This window comes from Eptesicus fuscus, chromosome 2, assembly GCF_027574615.1.
Source record: "Eptesicus fuscus isolate TK198812 chromosome 2, DD_ASM_mEF_20220401, whole genome shotgun sequence".
In the NCBI taxonomy this organism is placed as follows: domain Eukaryota; kingdom Metazoa; phylum Chordata; class Mammalia; order Chiroptera; family Vespertilionidae; genus Eptesicus; species Eptesicus fuscus.
The window spans coordinates 102,938,226-102,954,371 of NC_072474.1; the positions used below are offsets into that span (position 1 = coordinate 102,938,226).

Consider the following 16,146-nt stretch of genomic DNA (forward strand, 5'->3'; position numbering starts at 1 on the left):
GCCACTTTTACCAACTTTCCAAAGTATGAGAATATTACTTTAGATACCCAAGAATCAATGTCCTCAACTGTGAAAAGTAGATATTAATAATATCTATCTTGAAGGGAAATAAATATGTAAATAAAAATAAATAGTGAATAACCTGGCCAAGGACATAATGCCAGGAAATGTTAGTCAAAAAAGGAATAAGGAGACTGAATCACCAAACTATTCTGCCTTCTGCATTCCTTTTATAAAGAGAGAAACTTACTGCTTAGGTTAAAAGACGAGATGATGGAGCAAGTCCTAATTCTAAATACCTCATTCATTCAACAGGTGCTTCTATTCCATCAAAGGACAATTGCAAAAAGTACTTAAAAATAAATATTTAATAATAATGTAACCATAATTATAACCTTTTTATCTTTAGACTTCCTTTGTCAAAATTCTTTCCATCATTTTCAGATTCTGTCTGAAAAAATTGTACTTCTCTTTACAAGTGGGGTTTAAGCCATTGTACAATATTTTAACATTAATTTAAAACATTTATCTTAACATATTCTTATGTAATGTAAACAAAACTTCAGATTTTCATTTTCTTCTGATTCTGTAAAAGAATGCTGTACACATACTTTTCAGATAAAAGAGGCTAAAATAATATGATTGGAAGGGAGTTAAAGAGAGAAAAAAAGACAGAGAGAGACAGAGCTGGTAAACCAGCTACGGATGGAACAACTCACCAGGTCTCCAGAGACACTGCTGCGGGGTCTATAAACCAGCAAATACCACCTGCCTATTATCTCGCTTAGAACGGTGCACACCTTTGAAAGTGACAGAATTTAAGTCCAGCATGGCACTTTCAGAAAATGGCATCAAAGGTTGGACTATAAATCTTTCTTATTCTCAAGTCACTGGACATTTAAGAGCAAAGATATTGATGGGCTCTTTCTCTCCTTTTCTTCTTCCTTGTAACAGATGTATGATTCATGGCTTGTCCTTTAGTGGTCTCCATTTTCATCTTATTACTTTTTCTCTGCTTCTGCTTTCTGACAGCTCTGAAAAACAAGGTGCTAAATTATTTTGTAGAATGAGCACAGTGAATAATTAGATTGAAGTTTAATTAACTAGCTAACCAAATAAGAAAACAGAAGGGAAAGAACTTACTGTATTATAAGCATAAATCCTCAGAATCCTAAACCATAATAATAAGGAGATAGTCAGAGGCCTGACCAAGCAAACTATTTGAGAAAAGACATTTCCTTGAAAGATGGCTACTACAGATTTAGAACAATCTATTCCGGGCAAACACACCACAGAGGTAAATAGTCAAGCCAATGAGTTGGGAGTATTTTTGGCTGGGGTTTCTTTTTCATTTTTATATATATTTTTACATCTGTACTGCTCAACTCAGCATTTCAATCTCCAAATCCCTGAATTACATTTTTCAGAAAAAGGACAGATAAATTCTGGCAGTTAGCAGAGGTGGAAAAATGAAATAGCACAATAAAAAAACCTGACAACACTTTAAGTCCTACGGCTAATTTTCCTTGCCTCCGTAGATATCTAAAAGTCCTGGCAAGTGCCATCCAGGATGTCCACATTGGCGGTCTCTGTCTTCTCGAAGACTCGCTTCAAAATGAACAAGTTGGAATCACCCTCTAAAAACACTAACCCACACCAGAAAAAAAAACAGACCCTTTGTTTCTGGTACTCTCTGAACTAACTTACAGGCAATCTGTAGCCGAGAAAGATTGCCTCTGTTCATTCTCTTTCTCCAAACTAGCAGAATCATGCCATTTATCATATCACCAACCACGGAGGAGCTGGGGCTGCCAGCCCTGGCAGACTGGAACCTTCCCATGGCTATGCAGCAACATCAACTGTTAGATTCATCCTCCTCAACTACAACAAACCCCAGGGAGAAGCTTATTCTTGATCTTCCCAGGACCAAACCTGTGAGAGAAGCTTCATAAATTACATATAATTCCCCAATGAGCCAAATTCAGGCCTCACTTTTTGTTCATTCAACATATGTGCGAAGTGTGGGCATAATCTTTGACTTCAAGGAGCTGAGAGACCAGACAAAGCAGACATCACTCTTCCCTTTCCTCCCCAACGTTTTAGAGGAAGAAATTGAGGCTATGAAATCATCCAGTGAGGAAGTGGCAGAATGAGCTTGATTCTAGAACCTGTGCTGTTAATTACCTTAATACGGTATACTCTACTATAAATTATTTAGGTGTGTAAAAGGCTAAGCATATAGTAATAACTAAATAAATATTAGCTATTATCAGTAGCTCCACATGACTATTATTCTCAGAATTCTGCTTGACAACTAAGTTTTTCCATATTTATATATTTTGCACTATGGACTGGGGTATCCTACCAGATTATAAAGCAAATAAAACAATCTTTTTTTTTTTACCGTTTTGTACATGTTATATAAATCTCCTTTCCCTCCAGCCATTTTTTAAAAAGTACGATGATGTCCTGATAAGTGATGATTTTGCAAATTTAATGAAATATAACCTCTTAATGGCAAAGTCAATGAAGCTATGAATGCCAGTATGTAAAATTTAAACAAATTTTCTTTGGCTGATCCTCTTATAAGAAGAACCAAACACGAACCAGATTTCACTAGAGAATACAGTACACAGAACAGAAAGAAAATATTCACTTGTAATATGAATAAATGAAACTTTGCAGAGATAAATTTTTTCAACAGTGATGAAGTGATCAGCATAAATCAATTAATTATCTTATGTTTCCTTAAAATTAAATTGACCTAGTATTTGTCCTCTAAATTATAGGTAATTATATAACTGATAAAGTGAGCTTTAACCACAAGAGGGAGCCAGCATCATTCTAGTTCACAACCAAAGGAAAATTAATACTAAGGGAAAGCCAATTAATTTGAGCAGCTATAAAATATGTAAGATGAAAAGATATTTTATGCAATTTATGCTAAAAAGGCTATTAAAATTATTTTTTCTATTGTAAAAAAGGGTTTGCATTTTCAATTTCATTATAAATTTTTTTAAAGCTTTAGATAACTGTTAACAGGAGTTCAGTTTGCAGTTTTCTCTGAGGGAAGTACCACATCCTAAGGCAGTGGTCGGCAAACTCATTAGTCAACAGAGCCAAATATCAAGAGTACAACGATTGAAATTTCTTTTGAGAGCCAAATTTTTTAAAATTAAACTTCTTCTAATGCCACTTCTTCAAAATAGACTCTCCCAGGCCGTGGTATTTTGTGGAAGAGCCACACTCAAGGGGCCAAAGAGCCGCATGTGGCTGGCGAGCCACAGTTTGCCGACCACGGTCCTAAGGGATTTGCTCTTTGAATTAAACTTGATAAAATGTAGTACTAAAAGATACAAGATGGTTTCCTTCAATGAAAACAATGTATTACTTACTACCAAATAGACTAGCCAGGGCTATGTTTGAACCAATGAAGAGCCTGCAATATATTACCAAAATGCAAATTCAGTTTCCACGGATCCTAAAATCACAGAATCAAAGGCTGAGCATATTACTAACTCCTGTTTGCAACCAGAATTACACTGTAAATAGTGCAACAATCCCAGACCAATAGTTCATTAGGTTGTATTCTATTTTGAAAGGTTCCTAAGGAAAAATATTTTGTAAAATTCTTCAATACACCTCTTCAACTAATTTTAAAAATACCACAGCCCTGGCCAGTGTGACTCAGTTGGTTGGAGCACTGTCCCGTGTACCGAAAGGTCAAGGAATCGATCTGGAGTCAGGGCACAAACCCAGATTGTAGTTTAATCACGGGAGGCAACTAGTAGATATTTTTTCCTCTCCCTCCCCCTCTCTCCTCCTCTCTCTAGAATCAATAAAAAGCATATCCATGTAGTGGAAATCATTATTTAAAATAAATTTGGTAAAAATAAAAAAGGCAGTTTAAATAGTAGGCAGAATTCAAATGGCTGGAAAATAATGAAACAAAATAATTTTCAATGACAAATAAATAAATAAATAAAACTCTCTATATATAACAGGCTAATAGGCTAAGTGTCCTTCCAATCGTCCAACCAGTTGTTATGACACGCACTGACCACCAGGGGGCAGACGCTCAACACAGGAGCTGCCGTGACACACACTGGCCATTTACAAAGAAATGGCACCGCAGACCTGGCCCCGACAAAGCAAAACTCAGCTTCCCCCAAGTGGGACACAGGCCCCACCACCACCCCGGAGTGACACCCCACCAAATCACAGCTGATGCTGTCGAGACCCCATGGCGCAACTCGGCCCACAGCCCAACCCAGAAATGGTCTCTGTGGGCGCCGGGTAATGATGTCATGTAGCAACACCTGGCTTCCTCTCCCTAGCGACTAGTCTCCTTGCATTTTCTTCAGCCCAGGAACATGACTTGCTTTATAGCCAGGTACAAACATTTCACACTTTAACCAAATGTCTGTGAAGCATTTTCCCGTGCCTCATCTCATTTGATCCTCACAGAAGTCTTGGAGTAGGTAGATAGGAGATTTGGTAGAATCCTATTTTCTTTTCGTTAGCCAGAAAACGGAGATTTAGAAAGTTTAGAAACTTGACCCAACTAAAAAGAAGAAATGGTGGACCTTGAAAATGACTTCAGGTTTTCTCACTGCACAGAATATAGTCAAACACTGCTGCAGCTAAATATTTTACCCTTTGTTCTCCCTGCGTGTTCTACAATAATCTGCTTCGGGTTGATATTTACTACTTGTTGCTGACAATTACCTGAAAGAGAAGTTGGGGTGCTTCACTGGCCTGGAAAAAGTTTAGCTAAATCAGAAAGCAGGTCTAATTAAGTAAGTTTATTCTATATATTTAAAAGGCTAAGTTGACTCATGCATGCACAATAAATATAACACTCTCGCTGGCGACAATCGCACCCATGTGTTTCAATCTGTCATTGTCGATCATGAATTTGGTTGACACTTCTACTACAGAGAAAGGGCAAATAGTGATATTAAAATAGTTCTTCTAATTAATTTCCTTTCAATATGCATGAATCCGTGTACCGGGTCACTAGTATTATCATAGGTACCAAAGAATTGGATACTTTTATAACTAATAGATAACTTTTTTCTTTTTTTAATCCTTGCTCAAGGACAAGTTTTTATTGATTTCATTTTATTATTATTTTTTACAATATATTTTTATTGATTTCAGAGAGGAAGGGAGAGGGAGAGTTGGAAACATCAATGATGAGAGAGAATCGTTGATGCTGCCTCCTGCATGCCCCACACTGGGGATCGAGCCCGTAACCCAGGCAAGTGCCCTGACCAGGAACTGAACCATGACCTCCTGATTCATAGGTCGACACTCAACCACTGAGCAACGCCAGCTGGGCTATTTTTATTGATTTGAGAGAGACAGAGGAAGGAACAGAGAGAGAGAAACATTGATGTGAGACAGGAACATCGATCAGTTGCCTCCTGCACGTGCCCTGACTGCGGATGGAACCTGCAACCTAGGTATGTGCCCTCACTGGAAATTGAATCTGCAGTCTTTTGGTATATGGGACGATGGTCGAACCAACTGAGCTACTCAGCCAGGGCAATAGATATATTTTTTTTAATCACAAGTCATCTGAGAGCTCAAACTTTGATCCTGATCTCAATTTTTGTGTAATGTTAAACTTGGCTATCTGATCTTCATATAAATAAAACAAGAGGACTCAATACCTATCATCCCTTTTAATTAAAAAAAAAAAAGTATAATCATTCAAGTTAGCCCAGTTGAAATAGCAATGGTTTTTCTAAGTATGCCATTGTCATTGGTATGACTTTTCTCTGCATAATAACCAACACCAAATATTGGTGAGAGAAGGGAAATTATAACAGAAAAAAGGTAAAAATTAAACTTTAAATATTTAAATATGAAATATGTCTAAATATTTTTCTTGAAGTCTCATATACTTTAAAGAAATAACTTCATCTTCCAGTATGTCCACTGTGGAATCATACATTTTACTGCATCTGAGATTCCTGCTCCAGCTTTACCCACTACCATGTGTCTACAGCCAGTCTGTCCTGACTTAAACAGCAGATCCTTCAATAAAGCCTGAACTCTCGCCCCACAAATTATAATCTCACACTAACCACAATATAACCAGAATATAAGGTAGAAAGTGACTAACTTTATATCACTTTCTACCTTATATTCTGGTTATGTTCATGTCTTACCTATAAAATTCTAAGCTCTTGGACTCATCTTCATATCCTCCTTCCCCCATCCATGCAAACAATACAACAATTACTTTAGCACTTTCGAATCTTCCAATTATTGCACACTTTTGTGGATTACTCTGTATAAGTCACACAAGGAAACTTTTCTTCTAGTAAACAAAAGAAATCAACTAACTTGTTAACTGTCGTAGCTGCAGAGATGCTAGGACAAGTACTACGTTTGTGATCTAATTCACCGCAAATGAAGCAGCCGTCTCGAGGGCCCTCGCAAGAATGACCGGGAAGAGCACAGTGATTGCAAATGCTACAGTGGATCCAGGCTGTAAAATAAAAATTGAGTTTTAGAAGAGGTTCATTTAATGTAATTTTTCATTTGATTAACCTTTATGATAGGGAACCATGAATAGTGTTTACTTCAATTACTGTCACAGGTTTGCATAGCTGGTTATAATTTCACTAAAGAGCCCAAAGCTAAGGGGCTGGAATGCCTTATAAATCAACTAACTTCTGTCTGAGACATGGCAACAAATGTAGTCCTTCTCTAGTGAGTCATGTGACCTTAGAGCCACTGACACACGGGGGCTGGCTGCGTGACACAGAGCCCTATTAAAACAAGCCAAATCCAATGGCACACGGAAAGAGGTTAGTCGTCATGGCTCTCTAGGAAGTAGAGAACGTACACTTTGGTAATTATAAAAATTAAAAAGTAAGTAAATTAATACAGGTCTCTATAGTGATTTTTTCTTTTATAAATGCAGTTGCATACAAATCCTATCTAGATAAAAAAAAAATCAGCTGTTTTCACAGGATCTCAAACACTAAGTCTAAATACTTACAAGGCTTTACACACTTTTTGCAGAGAAAGCAATGGTTCCATTTCCTGCCATCCTACAAAAACAAATTTTAAATTATATTTAATTTGTCATTAAAAATCAAGTCCCACAATTAAAAATTAAAATGTCTTATTAAAATCTGCGTAAATTATTAATTCCTATTTCTCACTTTCCTAAGCTTCAAAATTACATACTTTGATTTTAACATATGCATATCTCCACTCTACTCAATGTCTCGTTGATGGGCCCCAATTTCCTTAACTCTACAACTGGAGGGATTTCTCTAAATGATCTTGAAAGTCCACTCCAGATCAAGCAACCCCATCTGCATAAGGAAGGACCCAATGAAAATTTCAAGAGAATTAATGATTCATAATTTTTACGTGTCAATCTGGTATAATCCTTAATAAAATTCATATCTGAGAACTATATAATTTAGAAAGATAGAGATGATAGGTTACTATTTGGGTGATTTTAAAACTGTGAAATAAAACATACCTAGAAAAGTGCATGAAACACGTATGTCCAGTTTAATGAGACTTTATAAAGTAACCACTTTTGAACCCAACAGGTCAGGAAACAGAACACAATCAGCCTCCTGGACACTTCCCTACGTGCCCCTTGCAACCCAGCTTCCTCCTTCCCCAGAGTAGTGACACCTAGTCTGGCTTTTGTGATGGTCACTTCCTTGCTTTTGTTTGTTTACCACTATGTGTGCATCTCTATAATAAAGTTTTATTTTCCACATTTTGCACTGTTACGCTTTGGGCATCATTTTTTAAGATGAAAAATACAGATAACTTCTAAAAGAATTAAAAATATACGTCATCAGATATGTTAACAAAATTAAAAACTAGTATAACCAGTAATAAAATTATAGTTATGAAAAATGTACTTTCTATTAGTTATAAATATATATCCTCTTTCCTTTGAAGAATAATATGTGCTTATCAGCCAAACTAAACTTCACATGTTCTTTCTGAGTAGATTTATCTATAATAATAAAAGCATAATACGCTAATTAAAACGAATGACCTTCTGGACGAAGCCGGGGTTGCAAAGGAAGCCCGGGTCCCAGGTGCCTGCCAGCGGGCAGAGGGAAGCCCAGGTCCTGGGTGTCAGAGGGAAGCCGGTGCTGGCAGCCGGAGGAAGGAAGGCCTACTCTTGCACGAATTTCATGCATGGGGCCTCTAGTTTAAAATAACAGAGCAACTCAAGGGTGAGTCCTAAAAAATAAAGAGGAGGTCTGTCCCATGGAGTCCTTCCTCCAGGACATGTTATTAATTATAACTTCACTGGAACAATGATGGTATCTAATACTTCAATGCCTTATTTGAAACATCATAATTCTGTATGCTTAACAAAATTTAGTGCCTTATTTTAAACAGTAATAATTTTAGCAGCCATACAGTACCATATAAAAATAACTTCAAGTAATTATTATGATGACAAAGTTAACTGTGTTACATGCTGTGGAGTTGGCTCCACTCCTGGCAACCCCATGAGTGAGGGATGTCTACAATGTCCTGTCCTCAACAGCCCTGCTCATCTCCTAAGAACTCATGCCTATGGCTTACTTAACTTCAAGGAAACCTTTGGAGCAGCGGTCACCAACCGGTAGTCCACAGACCACTGGTGGTCCGTGAGGTCGGAAAGGTTGGCGACCACTGCTTTATGGAGTCAATCTCATATTTGATCTGTCTCTTTTCCTGATGCCTTATTTTCCCAACATTATTGTTTTTCCACAGGACCCTGCCTTCTCAGGATGTGCCTGAGGTAGGGCAGCTTCAGTTCTGTCATTTGTGCCTCCAGCAATGTTTCAGGCTTACTTTGCTCCAGGACTCTCTTATTTGTCTAAGTATTTTTTTTTAAAACCTGTTGTACTTTATAATTAGAAATAAAATGCTGCATTCAAGTATAATTAATAAATGATAACATATTAACACAATTACATTAACAAAATAACATTAAATGTAATGAAAACTAGTAAAATAAAGCTAATATAGTTGAATAAAAATGTATTCTAAAAAAACTTATACCTTGGATGTGCACGAATTACAGTGCTCACAGTGTTGATTCTCTAGAGAAACATATCGTTGACACAGAGGACAAAACCTACAGAGGAAAGAAAGACTTGGAGAAATTAGCTGCATATACTTATTGAGATTCACAGAGTAGATAAAATTTTGCAAGGCACTCATTACAAAAACTGGGTATAATCCAAATTTTATTGAATACAAAATTATGGGCCACAGTTAAAAGTAACAGAACCACATGAGTCAATATTAAAAGCATTTTAATGTTAGATATACGGAACTGATACTCAGTGACATGAATTTCAAGGTCCCACTATGATCTTACCTATACCCTTCTTCCACAGGAAGGATTATTTTGTTGGGTGGAATATTGGTGAAAATACGCACAGGAGACTGTTTCCGACCTGTCTTTCCATGTTTATAAAGTGCATGATTATCATAATCTACCTAGAAAGTTTTAAAAAATGGAAAAAGAAAATTTACTCAAATGAGTCAATATTCCTTAAGATTCTTTAACCAATAAATGAACAAGCTGATGCCAAGATACAGGTTAAAGTAAAGTATTAATAAGAAATTCTTAAAAGCAAGAGTTTACTTACTAATGAGCAGCTTCAGGAAGGCCTCTATGGCAGTGAAATTTCATTATAACAACAGTAAAATTTGTTATGACAAATTCACATTGCCTAACATTGAGAACAACTCTGATCCTTTATCCAATACAATATACTTTACAAGAAAGGCTATTATGTAATTAAGAATTTAGATTTTGTAAGAAGTACAAATTGGTAGTCTCAAAATAGTCATGGGGACATGAAGTGCAGCATAGGGAATCTATAATAATAAAAGCATAATATGCTAATTAGACTGGATGTCCTTCCGGACAACCTTTTGGATGAAGCTGGGGCTGCGAGGGAAGCCCAGGTCCTGGGTGCCAGAGGGAAACTAGTGCCAGCAGCTGGGGGAAAGAAGGCCTACTCTTACACAAATTTCATGCATCGGGCCTCTAGTATAGTCAATAATCCCATATAATAAAAACCTACTATGCTAAGTGTCCAGTCGTCCAGTCGGCCATTCAACCAATCAAACCATAATATGCTAATGATATGCTAAGACTGCTCAACCACTCGCTATGACGTGCACTGACACCAGGGGGCAGACAGTCAACTGGTCGACCAGTCGCTATGATGTGCACTGACCACCAGGGGGTAGACAGTCAACTGGTTGACCAGTCGCTATGATGTGCACTGACCACCAAGGGGGTAGACGCTCCGACTGGAAAGTTAGCTTGCTGCTGGGGTCCAGCTGATCGGGACTGAGCAAGACAGGCCGGACACACCCTGGAGCCCTCCTGCAGTCCCTCCCTGGCTGGCCAACCTCCCGTGTCCCTCCCTGGCCCCGATCGTGCATCAGTGGGGTCCCTCAGCCTGGCCTGCACCCTCTTGCAATCCGGGCTAAGTGGACCCCTCCCCCCCAGTGCATGAATTTCGTGCACTGGGCCTCTAGTACTGTAATAACTATGTATAGTGCCAGGTGGGTATGGGAAATATCAGGGAGGTGGGGGGGAGCACTATGTAAAGTACATGATTGTCTAACCATTACGCTGTACACCTGAGACTAATATAAAATAACATTGAATGTAAACTGTAATTAAAAAACAAATCTTTTCAAATAATTTCATTTTTGGCATTAAAAAAATTCCACCTTTGAAATGATGTGCCAGCTTGGTTGGGGCTTTTCATTTTGTGTGAAATTCACATGCCCATTTTCAGCTCACCAGTTCTCAGTATGGCCTCAGTGTGGCCCTCCATCACTCTCTGTTTGACAGAGCACAGGTGTGGAGGACAGACAGTGGCTCTGCTGCTCACTTGCTATGTGACCTTAAGCCAGTGTGCGTAATTTTCACCTAAGCGATATTGTGAAGGTTAAATGAGATAATATTGTGAAACACTGATTTCAGGGCCTGGCATATGGTAGAGAGAGACAAACAGCAATGAAGAGAGAGATTCCTGAAAACAGTTTTCCCCTTAATAACTATTTCAAACATTAGCTCTTCTCAAGATCCCTAACTAAACTTTCAATTTAAGCTTATTATCTTGAAAGTAAATTGAAACTAACAAATATGATTTCTATTAGCTTCTTGATCCCGTCCCTCCTCCAACCTCTCTATCATCACATACATTTTCAGTTTGATTTAAACCTTCTATGGGTCCACTGGGCCACTTAGTCCATCTTTTTTTAGATCAGTAATTCTCAGTGTGGTGTCTGGATCAGCAACATCATTACCTGGGATCTTGTTAGGAATGCAAATTCTTGCCCCACCTAGGATCTAGTAAAACCCAGCAATCTGTATTTTTAACAAGCCCTCCTGCACACTAAAGTTTGAGAACCAGTGCTTTAGAGTATCCACAATAATACCATGAGATTTTTATGAGGTAAATATGATAGATCACAACTTTCAAATACTAAGTTGTAATGAACTGTTTAGATTCTAAACAAGAATACACTTACGAATTTACAACAACCTTGGCCAGGTGGCTCAGCTGATTGGAGCGTCATCCCATACGCCAAAAGGTTGAGGGTTGGATTCCCTGTCAGGGCACATACCCAAGTTGCAGGTTTCATCCCTGGTCGGGCACATATGGGAGGCAACTGATCGATGTGTCTCACATCAGTATTTCTCTCTCCTCCCCCCGCCCCCTTCTTCTCTCTCAAAAAATCAATAAAAATATATCCTGGAGTGAAGATTAAAAATACATATAAATAAAAAAATTTTAGGTATTTACAACAAAACTGGCTTGCAATCTAACTATTTAATAAGCAAATCACAAAATTGTAAGGAACTGATGACAATGGAAAGAGAAACTAAAAGAAAAGTCCTAAGCTCTCTCTGTGGCCCTGCCAATGCCTACGGGACTTACAGGTGGACAAATTTAGGTAGACTGATTAACAGGCTTCAGCAGTGGGGAAAAGTAAGTACAGGATGAGGAGGCCCAGCTAAACACGGGGCCGTGTGGAAAACAGCCCTGGAGGTTCTGTCAGCTGTCAGTATGGCATAACTGGGCAAAAGCTGGCACCAGCTCCCAGCTCGCCTGCGAGGATAAATTAGATCACATCTGAAGCCCCACATTCAGTCACTACATTTTAAGAGAGACATTAATAGAACCTGCTCATTTCCAATGAAAGTAATGGAATGAATAGGATTTAGAATTTAACATATTGGGGGGTGTTTGTTCAGAAAAGGAAGACTGGGAAAATCTGATAGCTACTTTATAACTGAAGGGGTGTCATGTGGAATAGAAATTAGGCTTATCCCTTATTGCTTCTGAGAACAGAAGCAGGACTACTAGTAAGAAGTTAATGGGGAGCATATTTTATCTCAATATGAGAAAATGTTCTAACAATTAGAGCTATTCAATAAATTGAGTTGCCTTACTTGTAAGACTGTAGGACTTTGCTCACTGAAAGCATTCAAGTGAGGATAGATGACTACTTGTCATGAATTTAGTGGAGAGGATTATTAAGCTGGGAAGTTAGCATACGTTACATCTGTTTCTTTCCAATTTTAAAAGTCTATGAATATATGTTACCTGTTAGAGTCTAAGATATAAAAGTAGATTTTACTTCTAAATCACCTTAAAATAGTACCTTCAGTTTTCTTTTAAAATTATTTAAATTCATAATTTTCCCCATTGCACTCCTCTTTGTACTCAATAAATATATGGCACCTTATTAAATTCAACAAAGATATTTTGAACATCAAAAGAAAAACAATTCTTCCCAAGAGAATCTTATGAAGAGTTCTAGCAAATGGAATATTCCATGCAATATAATAGATAGCAGATGGGAGAAAAGGGAAAAAAAGAACAATTTCTTTATGGTTACCCAAGGAGTAGGAGAATATATGTGTCAGGAAGGTGGTTGATTGCTTGATTTTGCATAACCTAATTGAGATTATTATTATTTTTAAATGCGGGTTTGTTGTGCTAATTAACTATAAACATATGGTATGTAAAATGCATGCTGCTAGGGTAAATTAATGTACCTCTAACATACATCCATATTTCATAGCTTCATCCACACAAATAAACCTCCTATGGAAACGCTGTAAAGCAAACACAATTTTGCAAATTGCATATCACTAGTGGCAGAGCTGATACACCATTTTCCCATCATTATCCCTGACATTTCACTCACAATGATGATGAGAGGCACTTTCAAATAGAAAATTTCTCCCATGGAACTGATTAATGTGATGAAGTACTGTATAGAAATGAGGGAAAGCACAAAATCTCTGCACTTCCTAACTTTTAATTTTATCTCTACACAAATTTCTTCTGTAATGTGAGACTGAAACGAGTTATAGGGAAACCAAGACATTCAAGTCCACCAACATTCATCTTGCACCTACTATGCTCCATGCATCATGCTGGGAAACAAAGATGAAATGGAACAGAGTACTTATATGTTCATAACTCCCTAAGAACTATGTTCTGTTTGATTCAGGAAAATTGAAAGGATCCCAAGTGAACTAACTCTTCAGCTCTATCAATCAACTTCTATCACAGCTATAGGTCTTTTACTCATATTCTCCATATCCCAAGTAACCTCATTTAAAATCACTATATAAAGCATGGGGCAAAAATAGGTTTATAATCGCCTGTATGGAAAATAATGCAATCTTATATAATAAAAGGCTAATAAGCAAATCAACCAACCAGCAGGACGGCTGGTCGCTACGATGTGCACTGACCACCAGGGGGCAGATGCTCAACGCAGGAGCTGCCCCCTGGTGGTCAGTATGCTCCCACAGGGGGAGCACCACTCAGCCAAAAGCCGGGCTCATGGCTGGTGAGCACAGTGGCGGTGGCAGGAGCCTCTCCTGCCTCCATGGCAGCGCTAAGGACCCCCTCGGACTGTGTGAAGGCGCAGGCCAGACTGTGAGAGGGAGCAGGCAGGGCTGAGGGACCCACCCCCACTGCACGAATGTCATGCACCGGGCCTCTAATATTTAATAAATAATAATACAAGAATAAACTTTCGCATACTCACAACTGTAAACCTACTTCTGCTCACCCTGTATATATATTATCCCCTCGCCACTCCAAACACATTACGTGTTTTATCGTATACCAAGTCTTAAGAATTTCAGTTGCCATCTTTTTACAATCATACCTCAGAAATTCCTATCAAAATATCTTCATTTCTAAACATGAAACTAGACTTAAAAACACAGTTTTCTATACGAAATGATTTTTTAAAAGACAGCATGAAAGAAAAAAAGCAAAGAGCTCTACTTTTATCAATCCAGACAAATATCTCAGATTAGGTAGAAATAAGAGACCATATAGCATGTCCAGGTGGAAGGTAAGTGAGAGGACCTAGTTCAGATATGGTAAATACAAGCCCTGAATGCCATCAGTGCTTGACCCTGACCCTGACCCTGGGACCAGACATCACTCATCAGCCACACTGCTCTCTGCCACTGAGCCTGGTATTCTCAACAAATTCTCCAGAAAGTCACTACTAATTAATGTATCAGGATTAGCACTAAAAGTGAAACTTATCTGCCCGCCCCTTTCTGGTTCAATCATTTTATTTTATTTCGTAGGTTAGGAAACAGAGACCTGGAAAGATAAAGTGACTTCTCCCAAGACTAAACAGCCTCTAAAAGGCAGCGCTAGAAATCAAACTTCTGACTAAATCAGAATTTCTTTTCATTATCACATCCTTCCTCTTTAATCTTCCCTTAATAAAGCACTCCGTTTCCTAGGTCTTTGATAACTATTTTATTCTGCACTCATCAAGTGCTTTCTCATAGAAGAGTCTACGTAATTTATATTTTATGAAGATGTGCAGCATCTCCGCCTTCCTCTCACCTGAAAAGTATCTTAGAAAAAGATGCAGTGATTTGGGGTTTTTTACTGCATTGTGGTTTGAGGGCTTATAATCATCTCCGGCAACATCAGGAAGAAGGCCTAATCAGGGTCTCTGGGAAAAGTCTGGGAAGGAGGAGAGGAGGCTTCTAAATTTGTATTTGATAAAGGTGGCTAACACAAACGAAAAAGAATTACCACAAAATGAGGGTGAAGTAACAAAAGAAAGAAAAGAAAGTAAAAGGCCCAGAAAGGATGATGATGATGATGATGATGATAAGTCCAGATACGTTTTCAAAAACAAAGGTAGAAAAATCATGAAAGGGGAGGTACAACAAAAATGGTTAAATCCACCAGGACAGAGACTTTCTTTTCTTTTTTAATCCTCACTTAAGGATATTTTTCCATTGATTTTTAGAGAGAGTGGAAGAGAGAGGGAAAGACAGAGAGAAATATCAGTGTTAGAGAAACACATCGAATGGTCGCTGGGGAGGAGCCTGAAACCGAGGTATGTGCCCTTGACCAGAGTCAAACCTGGGACCCTTCAGTCTGCAGGCCGAAGCTCTATCCACTGAGCCAAAATGCCTAGGGCCAGGACAGAGATTTTCAACCACTGTGCCACAAGAATTTTTAAAGCATGCGATGCCTGACTATTTAGTCAGGGGCACTGACGTCTTTTCCCTTAGATTGTCCTTTTAAAAAGTGTTGTGTTGACAACTGCCAACACAACAATAGCTGCCTGGTGTGAATGAATAAAAATTAAACCTATATTTTTTTTGTCAGATTGGCAAAAAATGTGATGTATTTTTTGGTGTGCTGCAAAATTTTAGTAATTAGTTTATGTGTGTCATGAGGCTGAAATCGCTGCACTAGAAGATATGGTGAAATCAGTTTCTCCAACTGAGCATGTCATGGGCAGTAGTCTTATTTTAGTAGACATTATAAAAAATATGTGTTTTGTTTTATAAATACTACTCTAAATTTTCTCTTAAAAAGTTGGCTTTCTCTTTATTGAAAAGACTGCTTTTCACCCTGTCCAATATACATGACCTAATTAGAACCTATTTCACTAATACAATGAGTTACAAAATTATATCCAATAACCTTGGATCTTGAAACTATTTCTCAAAACTAAACTCCAGAGAGAAACCAAGATGGCGGCATAGGTTAAACACCTAACCTGCAGCCGGGCACAACAATTTCAAAAATACAACTAGAGGTC

General features: G+C 38.0%; 1 protein-coding gene across 1 annotated transcript in view; it reads right to left on the reverse strand.

The window, feature by feature from the left end:
- Window positions 1–350: 350 nt before the first annotated feature.
- The window catches only part of ZCCHC4 (zinc finger CCHC-type containing 4), a 47,520-nt gene continuing 31,724 nt past the window's right edge, over window positions 351–16,146 (reverse strand). Inside the window, exons 9-13 of the mRNA XM_008140196.3 lie at window positions 9,377–9,498; window positions 9,055–9,130; window positions 7,019–7,070; window positions 6,358–6,502; window positions 351–1,034 (exon numbers count right to left, since the gene is read on the reverse strand). Of these exons, the coding sequence (XP_008138418.2) occupies window positions 899–1,034; window positions 6,358–6,502; window positions 7,019–7,070; window positions 9,055–9,130; window positions 9,377–9,498 (531 nt within the window). The 3' untranslated portion in view covers window positions 351–898. The remainder of the gene's footprint in view (window positions 1,035–6,357; window positions 6,503–7,018; window positions 7,071–9,054; window positions 9,131–9,376; window positions 9,499–16,146) is intronic.